Source organism: Eublepharis macularius, chromosome 9, assembly GCF_028583425.1.
Source record: "Eublepharis macularius isolate TG4126 chromosome 9, MPM_Emac_v1.0, whole genome shotgun sequence".
NCBI classification, from domain to species: domain Eukaryota; kingdom Metazoa; phylum Chordata; class Lepidosauria; order Squamata; family Eublepharidae; genus Eublepharis; species Eublepharis macularius.
In genome coordinates, this window is record NC_072798.1 from 43806711 (window position 1) to 43824098 (window position 17388).

Sequence of the window (17388 nt, forward strand, 5' to 3'; positions counted from 1 at the left end):
ATTAATATGTTTTTATTGAGTTGCTTTATGACCCGCCTGCCATCACAGGAAGTTGCATCCACTTCTAGGAATGTGCGGTTTGAAACTACAGTTTGCATTGACTTTGTATTTTTTCATCAGTTAAATTATTTGTATTTTACTTAAGTACTGCAGTTTAATATTTATAAAATTTTAAAGAAATTTTATGTCTGAAATTCAATGCTGGTAGATGCAAAACACCTATGTTGAGAAGAAATAACCATAATTCTACTGATCCTCTCATATTTTATCATTGGTATTATGCCTTGGAGACCAAGTAGACTTATTTAAACGTATCAGTTGAGAATAAACGGCACGTGTGACTGGCAGAACTACTCCCCCCCGCCTGCCCGTCCACATGAGTCTCAGTCCCCACCACATTTCTCCTCAGCTGAGGTTCAGTACTGGGAGTGACCTCGGCTGACAGAAAATCAGCGGATGAGGAGAGGAAGACGACGTAGTAAGCACAAGGAGGGTTTTGCTTCCCTCACCCATGCACTTTTTTGCACCCCAGAGGCAATGGTGGCACTTATTGGGCTGGGTCCAGAAGCCTATTAACAGAAAATACTGGCAGATGAGGATGTTTGCCTTGTTCTCCTCCTCCCCAGGAGTCCCTTCCAACCCCTTCCTGAGGTCATGAGACTTGCATGGACTAAGAACCATGGCTGAAGTGAGAAGAGGGAAGGAGACAAAATTGCCCTGTTTCTGTTAAAGGGGCTGCCTTTGCTCAGAAGGAAATTTGAGGGCGGGGGGGGGGGAGGGACCACAAGGGCAAGCATCCCTAAAAATGGGCTTTCTTGGATTGGAAGAGGCTACAGTGGGAATGGAAAGGTGACAAAAATCCTTCTGCTGAGTATACCAGTGGAACCAATCCATTACATCTAGTTTGACCCTTGAAGGAAATTATAATCAATTTGCAGACACCTCAATGAAAATATCAGTGCTGTAATTCCCTGCTACCATGGTCCAGGTGAGCCTGATCTCATCAGGTCTCAGAAGCTAAGCCGGGTCAGCCTTGGTTAGTAATTGGATGGGGCACCACCAATGAAGACCAGGGTTGCAGGAGCAGGCAATGGCAAACCACTTCAGTTAGTCTCTTGCCATGAAAGCCCCACCAGGGGTCGCCATTAGTCAGCTATGACTTGAGGGCAGTCTCCACCACCACTCAAAGGGCAAATTTCCAGTAATGGTAATGAAAATGCAGGAAATGCAGTCATGCTCTCAATGTATTTAGTCCCTGAGTACCATATTACTTTCTGGATGTCAAATTCCAAGTATACTGAGATAAAAGCTACATAGAACTAAGGTTATGGAATAGTTTTGGTAGAGAGGAAGTCGTAAAAATTGTGCAATTCTGCCTTTATGTGGTAATCCACCTTCAGGCTGGAGGAATAGGAGTTTCCTCCTGTGTGGAGGTGTTCTTTATTTTATAAATGTACCTGTTAATTTCCCATCCTTTAAAAAAATTGTAAGATAAACAATTACCTCAGTTGCCAAAGTCAGAAATAATCTGGTCCTCCTGGATTACTTTCCCAAAAGACCTGAAATAATCCGTGTCTCTGGATCATTCCCAGACAGGAGTTCTCTGCCTAGGGCGAATTTACAAGAATTAACCCTGCACTGCTGTTACCATTTCCCTTTCTGTTTCTAATGTGTATGCAAGGAGGTATAGAAGGTACAAATTCACATGTTGAGGACTAATTTGGATCATTAGTGTCAGTTTATGTGGGAGGACCAAACTCCTCACTCAGCCAGTTGCTAAAGATTTCACTGTAATTCCACCATGGCTCCTAATTGCCAGCATCCTCCACCCTCTTCCTCAATCCTGATAGCCTTCTGTCTTTGTTAGCCCTCTCACACCCTTCTTTGATTGCAAATGCTGGCCAATTGCAAATTCTACTCTCTTCTGTAATTATTATTGTTTACAAACTGTATATCCCATGTCTCTCACCCACCAGGGACACGAGGCAGTTAACAGTTAAAAACAAAACATATAACAAAAGCAAAAGTGAAATAAATATATATTGAAGCATAAAACCAATATTTAAAACATAGGGCAGGAAAGAGAGGTCATTGAGGGAACACCAGGGAAAACAAAGAAGTTTTCATCTACTGACGGAAGGTAGTGACAGAAGGAGACAAACAAGTAGCCCTGAGGAGGGAATTGCGCAGTTTTGGTGCCACGACCTAGAAGATCCTTTCCCAGGTTGCTACCCCTCTAACCTCAGAAGTCAGGGGCACCTGAAGCAGGACCTCAGAAGATAATCCTAGTGGTCCGGTTCAAATGGGAGTACATGGTCTTTAAGGTACGCCGGTCCCAAACTGCATAGGTCAGAGCCAACACCTTAAATTGGGTCCCAAAACAAATTGGGAGCCATTGAAGATGGCCAAGACTGGAATGATATGATCCCTATTACCTGCTCCAGTCAACATCCTGGCTGCAGAGTACTGTACCAACTGAAGTTTCCAAACACTTTTCAAGGGGAGCCACCATGTAAAGTGCATTGATGTAAGCCGATCGAGATGTTACCAGGGCACGGGAACAAACAGGCATGAATGCAGTGGATTCTGCAGTCTAGTCCATTGTGATGGTTGGAAACAGCCCAGAATAGATTCAGCAGATTCCATCCCACTCCTTTCCTGGGCCTCTTTTGCATGAGGGCCTTTACTCAGGTTTACTGAGGGCCAGTGGGGGAAGAAGGTGGAGCTTTCCACAAACACATTTTCTCTTTGGGTTCATATGCAGTGGCTCTAGGCGGTTTTGCATCAAATTTGTAAACACAGTTTCACATATCTTTAAAATGTTAAAATAGAAATTTTACTTTTTAAAAAATGAAGCACTCTGCATTTGTTTAAAAATCTAAACTACTCAACATGCATAAATTGTTTCTGTTCAGTAAATATTCTGTAGCTTCTACAGGTAAGTGGTGATGAAGAGGCCACAGGAATTCCATTGCTGAAATGGAAAAAAAATCTAGGAGAGGCTGCTTCCAGCATCCTGCCTATAATCCACAGGGTGCTTATTAACTAGAAGTTCTCAGATTGTTGTTGGCAGCTGGAAGGTGGCAGTTTGCATTGTTTCAGTTCTTTGTGTGCCATTTTCAAAGCTTTACTTGGAAACATCAGAACATACTTAGGCTGGGCTGTAATTGACTCAAAGTTATTTCTGGCAGGGCACGTGCGTTGCAAAAAGGGAATAAACAAATGTGTTGAGATTCTAGGAAAGGTGGGTCTTTTCCCCCATTTGCTTAACAGGTCTATGAAATGTTCAAAAAAAGTAGGGAGCCCCTATGAAATGCCCCACATTGTTTCAAGTAACAATAACTGAAATAACTTTCTTTTTTTAAAAAAAAAATGGGACTAACCTGCGTTGTAATTGTGACCACTTTTCCTAAATATAATTGGCCCAAACATAGGTGCACGGACGCTCTAAATTTATACTGCAGTCATATTTACAATAAAAAAAATGCAGTTACCATGCACAGTCAAGCTAGATTTCTATAAGGGAAGTGCACCCCAGTCCTCCGTGAAAGCTCAATTAGAATAGGTTAGGCTTGCTGCCTGAACTTGTGGATAGTTCCGTCAGTGGCTTTAAAACAGTGCTTGACAGCCGGACTTTGCTTATCTCAACATGTTCGTTAAAGGTGAGTGGCCCTCTAAAGCAACATGTTCAGGGGCCCAAGAAATGGAAGATTGGTCCTTATTCCTGCCCTAAATGAAGCTGAATAGAAGTTGAATAATTCCAGTGTATTACGTACACCAGGAACTATCCAAATTGTAAACATTTAGACCTCTACTCTAAATCTGCCTTCTTCTCCACTGGAAAAAGATAATAGAAAATGCATCTACATTTCAGCAAGAAGTTAAACTTGTTCTCTTTATTATTTATTTTCACTACAGTATTTTTGTTACAAAACTTTTTCCAAGTATTGTAGGTCTACATTAAAATTACTGAAACTAATATTAAAAGGTAGTTCCCCTCTTCAACCACTGCACTGTATAGATGATCAGGTTGGTTTGAAGGTGTAACAGAAAGACATTTTTATCTAATTAAAGAAATCTTGCAGTACAATCCTAAAAAGAGTTACTCCTGTCTAATCCAGTTGAAATCAATGGTCTTGGACTAGAGTAACACTGCTTAGGATTTCACTGTCTTAATTGCATGATTTTAATTTATTGAATCTCTGTATGAATAAACAAGTTCTAAAGAAACTTTTGAGATGATGAACATGTCATTAGGTACCATCTTTGAAGTGACTCTCCTTCATGAGAGAAAGAGGAGGAATGCCTCTTGAACAAATGAAGCTGCCATGTAGTGAGTCAGATCTTATGGTGAATGGTTTATCAAGGCCAGTATTGTCTACTGTGACCAGCAGCAGTCTCTTGTGATTTAAAAAACTGGTTCTATGACATGAAGCAGAGAGTAGGAATAAATGGACAGTTCTCACAAAGGAGAGAAGAAAGCAGCGGGGTTCCGTAAGGATCGGTGCTATTTAATTTGTTGATAAAAGGTGTGGAACTGGGGGAAAGCAGTGTACTGGTGTGGCCAACTTTGCAGATGACACAAAATAATTCAGGATGGTGAAAAACCAAGGCTGATTGTGAAGAGCTCCAGGAGGATCTCCACAAATTGGGTGAGTGGGCAATAATGTGGCAAATGAAGTTCAATGCAGGCAAGTGTAAGGAGAGGCACATTGAAACAAAAAATTCCAACCCAAGAATATGCTAATAAGTCTGAACTTGCTGAGACTGAGAGGGAAAGATACACTGGGGTCAGAGTGGATAAAGGTAAAGGCAAAGGTAGTCAAGCACCGAGTCATTACTGACCCATGGGGGGGGGGACGTCACATCACATTTTCTTGGCAGACTTAGGGCCAAGCTACAAGTGATGAATGACACTTGAACGGCAAGTGGATTGAGTGGAGGGCAAGTGAACAGAGGAATACACTCGCCATTCAAGTGCCATTCATCACTTGTAGTTTGGCCCTTAGTGGATAGCACAATTGAAAGTGTCAACTCAGTGTGCTGCAATGGTCAAAAAAAGCAAACCATGCTGGGGATTGTTAGGAAACAGACTGAAAATAAAATAGCTGATATTATAATGCCCCTGTGTAGATCTGTAGTGCAGTCTCATTTGGAATGAAGTGGAAAATGTAGATATGTAGGAGGCACAATATTTGCCCAACAAAATATAAAGCATTATAATGTAAGCAAATGTTGAACTGTCTACCAAATGAGTGACATTTGTGTCATGGATGCTAACACTGGAATTAAGAGCAAGATCAGCAAAACTTTGTCAGGATCTGTGAATGAAGGTTGGGGCGACCACAAACGGTCTCTGCAAATGAAAATAATGATGTGCAAGGAAAGTGGGAAGAGTCAACACAGACTTCAGGAGGAGATTTTCCCTGTTCGCCTTGAGCATGCCAGAAAAAAAAGTGACATATTTGGGGCATACCTTAAATGAAGAGGAGATTTACATAAAGAAATAGAGAACGGCCTAAACATTTTCTTGAGGTGTGATTTTATTTAGGTATTATTCCTATCATGTAAACTTTTCTTAGGAATTTAGCACAACCACTGCATACCTTGAATAACCAAAGAAAGAATTCCAGTAATCACCAGAATGGGACTTGGCCCTTTTGCACGTTAATAAAAAATCGTGAGTGTCCTGCATACCCACATTAAGATCCCATGCATCTTGGAAGGTGCTTCTGGATAATACCAATAGTAAGCCCAAGAAGTGTCCTTTCTGATATATCTGATATATCCTGTGCGTCTCTGAGTGTTTCCATTATTTTATTCCTTCCTTTTAAACAGATTTAAAATACAAGGCACAAGATATAGTAATGCAATCTTCTGTTGTGTATAGCACTTTTTGGATTCTTGCGTACAGCTTTCATAAAATCCTGAAAGAAGCTTAGAACTAAATTTTATATCATGCGTATAACTGGAAATCCCAGTTTAATTCAGGAGACCTGCAGAAAGTAACTCAAGCCGCATGGCCTGTATCCACCACTCTGCTCAGCAGAGTCTGAAATTCAATTAATGGTCTCTCTTGCTAGAGGATCAGCCACTTAATTTGGACGGAGGTATAAGTTGGAGGACGGTTTCAAATGACGCTGAGTAGAGTGGTAGAATACATACTAGGGTTGCCAGCTCCAGGCTGGGAAATTCCTGGAGATTTTGAAGGTGAAGCCTGGAGAGTGAAGGAGGGACCTGAGCAAAGTATAATGCCATAGAGTCCACCCTCCAAAGCAGCCATTTTCTCCAGAGGAACTGATCTTCATCTCCTGAAGATCTGTTGTAATTCCAGGAGATCCCCAGGTACCACCTGAAGGTTAGCAATCATAATACAGACCAACATATCCCCCCAAAGACTTTACAAAGTGACTAAAACTAGGCTAAAAGGTGTGGAACCAAGGAAGAATTGAGACCGAGATTACGCAATTCAGTCAAACAGATAGAGACACTGTAAGACAGAAGTGAAACCTCAGTCTCAGGGGACTCGGGGCCAGTAGCTTCTTTCTTTGGCATGAGCTTTTCCGATTTACTCAAGAGGTCAAGGACTACACAGAGAATTTCAGGGCTACAGCCATGAAGGGCAAAATTAAATAAACTGCCCTCCATCAACATTGTTCTCTATTCTTTCTTTTTGCCAGCTAATCCTCAAACTGGCTTATTGCTGCAAAGAAATCAACATGCAGTGACCTCAATGGCAGACCATGGAATAACCTGCAGGAATGATGTTTATCAATGTTTTGCTTTAAGCACTGCCCAAAGACCCAAAGCCAACTAAAGGAAAAATGCTGCTTCAGCAGATTAGCAGTCCAGGTTTGTTACTGGTGTGGTCTTAGATCCTTGTGTCAACATTCATTTCTGTGTCCTTTTCTGAATTCATTTTATTGCTGTTCTCCCATGCATGACTGTTGTGTTCATTTGCCCTGTGTCCTGGGGGCCGTTTGGGGCATGTTGGGAGGTACCGAAACCAGTTAGCAGCACAGAACTTGGAACCTATTCCAAATGGAAGATCATAGATATCTGAGGTATACAGTGCCTCACTGGACTCCTCCTTATAACTTTCTTTCCATGCCGAGAGTCCCCGCTCTTCCTGGCTCCCTGCCCAAAAAAATTGAGAAGAATGGTTAACAAAGGAAAGGTAATATTGCTTACAAAACCATTTTGTTTCATCTGCATGAATTGTCCTCCAGTACCACAAAAAGCATGACCTTGTATTCTCAGTGCAATTGTTTTAGACTACAGGAGACAAAGCCATTCACAAAAACACATTAACTCTCAGAAGTAATTATAACAATATTATGAAAAATAACATGACCCTCATATTCTTTCCTTTTTGAATATATGTAAAATAGTTTATATGAGTGTAATTATATAATATACTGCTGGCTCTGCATAAATGAAGCTCCATCATTCTAGTTGCCTATGTCAAGTCAATCAGCTGTTTTTGATTGTCACTTTCTGACATAAGAAATTAAGAAGTGCAGTATTGCTCTTAGCATCAGTTTGGTTTGTTCTAATCAAAAACCTCCTGGATTCTCAAAAGTGGCAGCCACAGCCTCTCTTCCTTTAGCTCCATCGCCATGAACACTTTAAATGTTACTCTAGACACATGGCTGACTCTTTTGTGAGAAGCTCCCACATGTCTGGAATAACAGTGAAATGAGCCAACCAACTGAATGGGGGGGCGGGATTTAATATGGGTCTTTCCCACAGAATTTGCACCCATTTCACTGCAAGGATTAGCTGCCAGCTCACTATGGATTAGCTGCCATCCGTGTGGTTGAATTACTTAAGGAGACTTCACTTGTATGACTTCAGTCACTCACAAAAAAAGCCACCCCAGTAGCTAACATAATGCTTTAAGACCCAATGTTACGGCCCATAGCAGATGACAGTTTAAGTCTATTTTTAAATTACAACACATCAATAGAGATCTCAGGCCTATTTGGATGACGCTCAGTTACTGTACAACTTGTATTTCTGCACTTTATGCAACAGATGCTAGCCAAGAAAGTTGGACATTATAGTAACTCCTACCTGGAATAGTGTTATCAAGGAAAAAGCCGAGGAATCCCCCAACAAACATTCCTGTAGTAAGTAGCACCTGGATTACTTGGTCCAGCTGCAGAATTCCTAGGAGAATCCATTTGATATTTATTTTTTTTAAAAAAAACATGAGACAGAAGAAAGTTCTTTGAAATCAGTACATGATATTCATCTTGCATTTGGAATAGTTTTAGCAAGATTCATATAGATCATATCACATGCAGCAATAGTAGAAATTGACACTGCATAGCAGTGATCAAAGCCTAGAATTGTACCAAGAGAATTACATCACAAAACTTCCATGTTCAAAGGAAAGACAGAAAATTATAGGAATAGTCCTGCTGAATCAGACAAATGAGTCAACCAGCTACATTAAAATTATACACTGGGACATCAGCGACAGCGTGATGTTACTTCCAGTAAAATCCCAGAAATGACATCATGTTTCTCTAGGAATCACTGGAAATTGGTGGTAAAACTGTTGTGATTTTGCCTGGAAGTGACATTCGTCCTCTCTACGAATCACCAAAAACGCTATGGAGTAACCATAGAGTTTCCGGAAATTCATAGAGAGGTCTTCCCAGTATGTGATGTCACATCATAAGCTCAACAGACATTTTTTTTTGTCCCACCACCACTCCAAGCAGTGGAAAGAAATGAGAGGTGAAGCCAGGGAATCTCCTGTTCCCACTGGGGGACTGGCAACACTATTGGAAACGTAACTGCAATAACCTCTCTGGACCCCCTCAATACACATTCTCCAATTCAATCAACCATCTCTCATAACAGAAATAAACAATACTAATTCATATTGTTTCATGACTAATATCTGGTAATTTGAAGGCTGCACGCTGCTTTTTTTTTTTTGCTCATGGCAAAATCTAGGCCTCTTGTATTATCAATATGTATAATTCTCAACGTGGCCCCATCTCTGGATACTTAAATCAGGAGATTGGGGCCATGAACAGATACAGTCTTTCTACTAACCTGAGAAAAGCCCCTGGTTTGCAGAAAAATCTGAAATTTTAAAAACAATTAGATGGGGGGAGGGGTTTAAACCCACCAAAATGATCGTAGAACCTGTAGCTTTAATAAATGAATGCTCTCGGTGGCTGTTGCTAGACAACCACTATATTACTGCCAGCCTTCAAGTCCTGTTTTCTGGCAGTAAAAGGCAGGGGGAGGGGGAAGAAGAGGGTCCTTTCCAGGGCTGTTTTCATATTTGAGGGGGGACTCATTGGAACCAGGCCCAGGAACAACCAGCAGCAGCTACAGGAAACTTGCTACCATGTGATTTGTGTGGCTCTCCCAGTATTGGCTGCTTGCTATTGTTTAACAGCAACCACCCCATGAAAGTCAGTGTGGTGTAGTGGTTAGAGTTTGAGATTAGGATCTGAGAGACTAAGGTTCAAATCTTCTCTCTGTCCATTAAAGCTCATTTGTTGATCTTGGGCCATTACACATTCTCAGCCTAACTTACCTCTAGTATTGCTGTGAAGCTAAAATGAAGGGGAAGAGAATGATGTAAGCTGCTTTGGCTCCCCATTGGGGAGAAAGGGGGGTATATAAGTAAATACATAATTAATATAGCTAAAGATGGGGGGAAGACAAAAGTTAAGTTGGTTGGTAGGTGGGAAAGAGAGGAGGAAGCAGGGAAAGCTGAGGATATGCAGGGTGCCAGGAAGAGGAGAAAAGAAATAGCATGGGGAGGTCGGATACAGAAGAAAATGAGATATCCCCCGCACATCCTTGCAGGTTTCCCACTGTATAACTAGTCCCAGTCTGGCTAGGTTGGCTGGCAGTCAGGAAGGAACCAGGGAAAGGGGAGAGGCTATGGGGGCTTTCAGGAAGGGGAAAGAGGCAAAAGTGTAGGAGGCAAAAATGTGGGATGCGATTCCCCCCTATAAATCCTTGCATGTCCCTTACTTGTTCTAATTAATTTCAACATGCCCCCTGCCAAATATCATCCCAAAAAGTGCATTGCTTTAGAATCACCATACCCTACCATCATTACAAGATACTTGTTTAGCTTCCCCTTCACAAACTCTACTGTAAATAATGATTATAACTAAGACAGAATGTTCTCCAATAGCTAAACTCAGCCTGTGGTTTAAAACCCATCTGACCCATTCCATAGTTCTAGTGTGCACTGATGTGCTGTATATGCAAGGATCTGCATGAAGGTACCCAGGGCTTTTTTTCAGCAGGAACGCGGTGGAACGGAGTTCCGGCACCTCTTGAAAATGGTCACATGGCTGGTGGCCCCACCCTCTGATCTCCAGACAGAAGGGAGTTTAGATTGCCCTCTGTGCAGCGGCGCGGAGGGCAATCTATTTTTTTTTTAATTTCTTATTGGTGAGTACATAATTAATACACACATTCCCCATCTTACCTAAATTATATCAACCCCCACCCTTTCCCTCCCCCCTCCTTGTAGACTTCCAACAGCTTTCCAACCCTTAACCTATCTTATTACTTAACTTGCTGTTTCCCAAAGTATGGGTCGGGACCCACTGGTGGGTCGCGAGCGGATATTGGGTGGACCCTGAAACTGATAGGGCGACAGTCGCAACACGTTGGCCGGGCCGTGTCGTTCGGCTGGCAACCGAAGGGTTACTAATAATTTAATTTCTCGCGGTGTGGTGTGGAGTGTGATCGTTCATCATGGGCGTGGGGCGGGGGCGAGGTGGCCGAAGGCAACTCGCAAGCCCGAGCGTCAGTCGTCACTGTAGTATTCGTCGTCGCATATTGTGTGTTTATTATCTTCTTAAAACTAAATAACGGACAAGTGGTTGAAACGGATAGCAAAAAGTACGCGGCCAGCAGCGGATTGTGTACAGAGCGATGAAAAAATAGAAGACGTATTTCGGATGACAAAAGTGACACTGAGCCTGACCTACTAGCTCCCTCTACGAGTTCACATGAAACGAAACGTCGAAAAGTTGTGAGAAAATATGATGTCGAATACCTGAAACTAGGATTCACGTGGAATCAAGATACGGTGGATCCATGCCCTCAATGCGTTATTTGCTGCGAAATATTGGCGAACGAAAGTATGCGTCCAAGTAAGCTGACATGTCATATAGAAACGAAACATTCCCATTTAAAAAATAAGCGAGTGGATTTTTTTCAAAGAAAATTATTGGATATGAAATCTTCAAAGAATATTGTTTCACATTTCATAAATATTAATGAAAATGCTACTTAAGCCTCATATCTTATTAGCTTAAGAATCGCCTGAGCAGGTAAACCTCATACCATTGGCGAGAATTTAGTGTTGCCATCGATTAAAGATGCTGTTGGAGTGATGTTTGGAGAAAAAGAAGTAAAGGAAATCGAACGTATACCACTTTCCAATAATACTGTTGCACGAAGAATTGATGAGATGTCCGAATGGGCAGAGGATGAGTTAATCCATAGAGTAGTTGGTAGTAAATATTTTACACTACAACTGGATGAGTCTACCAATGTGCAAAGCCTATCTCAGTTACTTGTTTTCGTGCGTTATATATGACAAAACAACACGCATGAAGATATCTTGTTCTGCAAAACAATTATTCGTGGAACAGACGAGTAAATTTTCAAAGAAATTTATTCTTATACAAAAGAAAAAGGGTTGGAATGGAAGAACTGTGTCGGCATATGCACTGATGGAGCTCGAGCTATGTGCGGCAAAAATAGCAGTGTGGTCACGAGGGTTCTTGAACGAAGTCCCAATGCTTCGTGGACACACTGTAGCCTTCATAGAGAAGCACTGGTTTCAAAACCATTGCCTGATGATTTAAAAACAGTATTAAATACCGCTGTGAAAATTGTAAATTATATTAAAACAAGACCCTTACAAACACGTTTATTTCAAAAGCTGTGCGAAGAGATGGGTAGTCTCCATAAATCTCTTCTTCTGCATACAGAGGTACGTTGGTTATCCAGAGGGAAAGTACTGACAAGATTAGTGGAATTACGCAATGAAGTTAGAGTTTACCTGGAAGGAAAAAATGAATATCTTGAATTTCTACTGGATGAAGAATTCATCCTCAAGCTCACATACATGGCGGATATTTTCTCAAAGTTAAACGAACTCAATTTGTAACTGCAAGGATCAAACGGATCCAATATTTTTGCAGTTCACGGTAAAATTCGAGCGTTCATGAAAAAACTTATGTTGTGGAAGAGATGTATTGAGGAAGGCAAGTATGATTGTTTTGAAACATTTGAAACTTTCATTATAGAAAACGAAGTGTAGCCAGATATCAATGTAGTGTCTGCAATTTCCACTCATTTAACAGAGTTGAAAAATAACTTTGACGCCTACTTCGGGGAAGAGATGAAAAAGTTCGACATGATGAGCTGGATTTGTAACCTGTTTCAAGACAACATACCAGCTGTAATGTCAACAAAAGCAAATGAAGAACTTATTGATTTATCAGAAGATACATTGCTGAAAAACACTTTTAATCGCAAGCAATTAACGAAATTCTGGCTTTCAGTTGCTGACACCTATCCCTGCCTGTTTGATGAAGCCATGAAAGTCCTCCTCCCCTTCACTACCTCATACTTATGTGAAGTGGGATTTTCAGCCATGGTTCATATTAAAACTAAATACCAAAATAAATTGGATGTAACTAATTCATTGCGATTAAAAGTGACTAAAATTGAAGTCGACGCTAAAGCTGTAATGGCAAGAAATAGGAAACAAATACATCCTTCTCATTGAAATATCACATCTTATATTTAGTAAGTAAAAATTTCAATTATAACTGGATGTTTTTCTTTTTTTCTTAATTGAACAGTCCTTCACATAGTTACGATATGTATTAACGAGAAAATGCTGCAGCAGCAATATAACGCTGCTTCTTTTTCTTCATGTTAGGCACGGGTGCGTTATATATGGTTATTGTATTAGGTGGGTCCCGAACTTTGAATTTTTTTTTAAATGGGTCGCGGTCCAGACAACTTTGGGAAACACTGATCCAATCGGTTCAAAATCCCTTCTTGAGTTGCTGAAGCTTGGGCATGAGGGTCTTATGCCAGAAATTGACTCCAGAGCCGCTGCAGAGATCTTGGCTACCCATCTACGAGTGGGACCTCAAGGGTGGATGGTGGATCGTTGCATAGACCTCCCCTCACACCCGAGATCAATGTACTTTCGAGGTCTTGAGCGTACTTGCTTGTTCTCCGCCTGAGAACAGGGGGCTATGGTCAGTTTGCACCCTTCCAGCCCCTACAAACAGCGGCACGGACAGCTCAGCTCCCTGAGCTGCGTTAGACCTCCATGGATCCCAAACCGGAAGTCAGCGCGGAGGGCAATCTAAACTCCCCTCTGTCTGGAGATCAGGGGGCGGGGCCACCAGCCATGTGACCATTTTCGCCAAAGGCAATTTAAACTTTAAAAAACTCCCCCCTTGTCCAGCTGACCCAAAGTGATGTCATTGTGCGGTCCTGAGTTCCACCACCTTTTCCCAGAAAAAAGCCCTGAAGGTACCAATTAAACAGATGGTTTGTATACTCAGTTTTGATAATTATATTTTCAGTCAGGAAGGGAATCAAGTGTAAATATACATTACTAAAGCAGTAGCAGTTGCCAGCTCCAAGAAATATGCGATTTGGAGGATGGAACCTGGGGAGGGCAGAGTTTGGGGAGAAGATGGAGCTCAGCAGGCTATAATGCAATAAAATCCACCCTCAAAAGCAGGGGAACTGATTTCTGTCAACTGGAGAGTAGTTGTGATTCCAGGAGATCTCCAGCCCCCACCTGCCCCCCAGGAGGTTGGCAACTCTAATTTCATGACAGAATCAAAAACAGGCAAACATATTCCTGCATTAACACCCTAGGCTGGAGAACATAACTGTTAACATTTTATTAATTCATATATATAACAAGCAATTCTTACGTCAGCATAACCAGATCTGTAAAACGGGATTGTCCTCTTTTTTAGGGAATGTTTTTTCTAATTACTACTCTATCTTAATCTTTTAATCAGATGAAAGACGATACGCAGTATAAAACCCAGTCTCCCTGTGTACCTGTTTTCAACGCGTCTGTATTATTCTTTACCCAATGGGGAATCGCCAAGCCCGCATATATAGAAAATCCAAAGATGAACAGGTTTCTTGAAGAGTTCATGTCTGCATACTGAATTTAAAAGAGGATATTAGACAATCACAATCAGATCTACAAATGAACTGATCTCAAATGATATTTGTAACTACACAACAGTGGCTGTGAACAACAGCCTGTTCTCATGATCATCTCAATCAGTGACAGCTATAGCAGCAGGAGCCAATCCAAGGTAAGATGGCTATGAGCGTACACAAGCATCCACAAAATCCAGCCCTTGTGTGGTTTTGTGCTTACCACTGCACATGGGTTTTGATATTTGCAGTGACATTCCAAAAGCCAACTTTGGCTGGCACATGCACATGCAGTATGTGTTGCTGTATCTTACTGTGGCTGAAAGTCAGCATGGGCTGATACGATTCTGTGTAAAGTTCTAGAATGCATCAACATAAACCCTGAGAATAAGAGTTAGGAGGATATGTACAAAATCTGCACACACTGAAGGTGCCGCGTGATTGTTTCAGCACATGCCCAACTTGCAATTCTGGCTGTACTTACCACCTCAATATTCAGATTCCTTTCAGCTGCTTTCAAGATGGGCACATGCTGAAGGGGTGGGGGGGAGGAAACAGTGGATGAGCACATGATTTACATGCAGAAAGTCTTAGGTTGAATCCCAAATACCTCTAGTTAAAAGGATCTCAGCTAGCAGGGCTGGGAAAGGTACCTGAAGAAACCTTGGAAAGCCATATACATAAATACATGCAGACAATGTTCTGCTTAATTCTCTTTTATGGAGTGGCTGCTTCTAGTCCATCCGACTGTAAATATAAACAAGTGAATGAAAGACATCTGAATTAAAGATGTGATTCACACATGAGACTACATCACAATGTGTCATCACTTAATTGCTGTCAAAGCTCTCTGGATTTTTTCATCTTCTTTTCCCAATTCATTTCAGTTAATTCAAACTTTACATAAGTGCTCATCATCAACCATTATTAGGAGGGATGCTTTTCAGACAAGACTTCTATATACTGATATTGGTATATATGTGTGTGTGTGTATTCCTTTCCTACTCTTAAGAGACTCAGTTGGAAGTGCTGAAATCAACAAGAATTTTTCCCCCTTTTGTTAATTGCTTCATCAACTGGAAATTTCTTATAACACATCTTGTCCCAAAGACAAAATTTCCTGACTGTTTTAAATTACTGCCTGAAAAATAAAGGAGTATAAAGATACTTCAGAACTATATGAATTTCTAATAATGATTATAGGAAAAGATTGGAATACAGAATATCTATTCTATCTGCAGTATATCTATTCATACATTCAGTTACAAATTCCTGACCTCCAAATAGATAGCAAAATGTATCACAAAAAATAATTTTGCAAAAGCAATAGGAACAGCTCTTGAAGTCTTGCAAGGATTTGGATGGCATTTTGGGTTGCCTTAGCAACCTGTCCAGATACTGTGAGTTCCACCTCCCTTTGAGCAAGAGGGCACATTACATTGCCCTCAGCCAAGGGATGATGTGTCAGGTTGGACTCTGATGCTTGGCCAAGCATACTGTTCTCTGCAGACAGGCCCTGTGACACAACAAAAACTGCATACCTTGAGATTTGTCAGTTGGCATGGCATCCAAAGCACCATCCAGAGTTTCACAAGGTCGTCTTGCGAGACTCTCTCAGCAACACTTTGGTTTCTGTACCAGATACTGAGGCCTCCTTGTAAGATGGAAGCGGGAGGGGAGTGAAAGAGGAGGAAGGGCTGAAGGAAGGGGAGAACTCTGCATGATTCTTTGTAGGTCACCCCATTGTGTGCATATAAGGGTATGATGGGATATTGCTACAGTTTTATTCTGAATAAAAAGGAGACTTTGTATTTGCAAAAATTCATCTTAAGCAACATTGATATAATAAACTAATAGAAGCACAGGTAATCCCACCTTTCTTTTGGGGTTTCTGAAAAGTGGAAGTGCTACTCTAGGCCATTTACCTTTGCATATAATATTTGCAAGTATCCCATGCACTATATATTTAAAATCTACACTCGAACAGAGATGAATATATTTTTATTCAACAAAAAAGATTATTTGATAAAACATCCATTTTGTGGTAACAATTTTACTGAACTAAAAGAATTTTAATTTAGACGATCACAGATTATCTTTTACTCTTATCTCATAATCTGTTGATAAAGGCCATTTAACTCATTACTCAGAAATATTACAAGATACAGGTTTTAAGCTCCTTTTCCATTTAGGCCGAATCCACACTTCCCTACCTTCCGCTTTTCATGTGCATTAATCGCACTGGATTCTATCCCGCAATGTCCCAGTCTGTGTTCACATCCCTTCTCTTACTGCCGCTGCCTCACACTATACTTCGTCCACATCCCTGGTAGAATCGCGCAATATGGGGCGGGTTTAGAGCCGACGTCGCCAATGATGTCAACATGTTCTTTTTTTCCCCATTTTTTCATCAGATTTCTGCTATAGCGTTTTTTTGCTAAATTGCTATGGCGAGGCCACACCCCTATGATGCCTGTGATTGGTTAATGTTATTCTATGCCTTCTTCTTTGAAATCCATTGGGCCATTATTCGGGCGGGCTAATTTGAACTGATATTTAAGGTGGGGGTGATCCAAACTCTCCAAACGGGCAGACTAATTATTTGACGCTTGAATGTACTGTTAGAATGACAGATTTCCACTATAACGGTAATTTCAACAGTTAAAAAAAATTAATTTTAACAGTCACCAATATTTCCGACTGTTCGGCATCCTAAAAATGACACGGAAATGGAAATGATGCCACCCCTTGATGTCTTCACGGGGATTTTGGAGCACCCCGATTAAGATTTATGGCCGGGATTGTGCAACAATGCTGGGAAAGTCCCCTTTTTAAAAAAAAAAAAGGGAAAGGGCGGGCAGGCAGGCATGCTGCAGAGAGAGTGGAAAAGCTTGATAATTGCACGGCAAAGAGGGATGGTGTTCCAGAAAGGCTGCAAACACGGAAGTGGGGTGGTTTGAAGGGGGCGGTCTCCTTGTGAAATGCTTCTATTTGTCCACATCCACGGTGAGAACCGCGCAAGAGAAGCATTTGAACGCATGACAAATTCGTCTGAGGCGCAACGTGAAAGACGCGAGAGAATGGCGGGATTGAGGTAAGAGTACGTGAACAGTCCTCTGAGAAGCGGATAATGGGCGGGAAAAAAGCAGAAAACTTGAGACGTGTGGATTC

The 17388-nt window shown here is 41.3% G+C and overlaps 1 protein-coding gene across 3 annotated transcripts in view; it reads right to left on the minus strand.

The window, feature by feature from the left end:
• Positions 1-4801: 4801 nt before the first annotated feature.
• LOC129336188 (solute carrier family 23 member 1-like) overlaps positions 4802-17388 on the minus strand; it is a 94512-nt gene continuing 81925 nt past the window's right edge. For all 3 annotated transcript variants that reach the window (XM_054989237.1, XM_054989239.1, XM_054989238.1), the window contains 3 exons: positions 14110-14218; positions 8077-8172; positions 4802-7137 (listed from right to left, as the gene is read on the minus strand). In XM_054989237.1, coding sequence (XP_054845212.1) covers positions 6872-7137; positions 8077-8172; positions 14110-14218 — 471 coding nt within the window. In that variant the 3' untranslated portion in view covers positions 4802-6871. The remainder of the gene's footprint in view (positions 7138-8076; positions 8173-14109; positions 14219-17388) is intronic.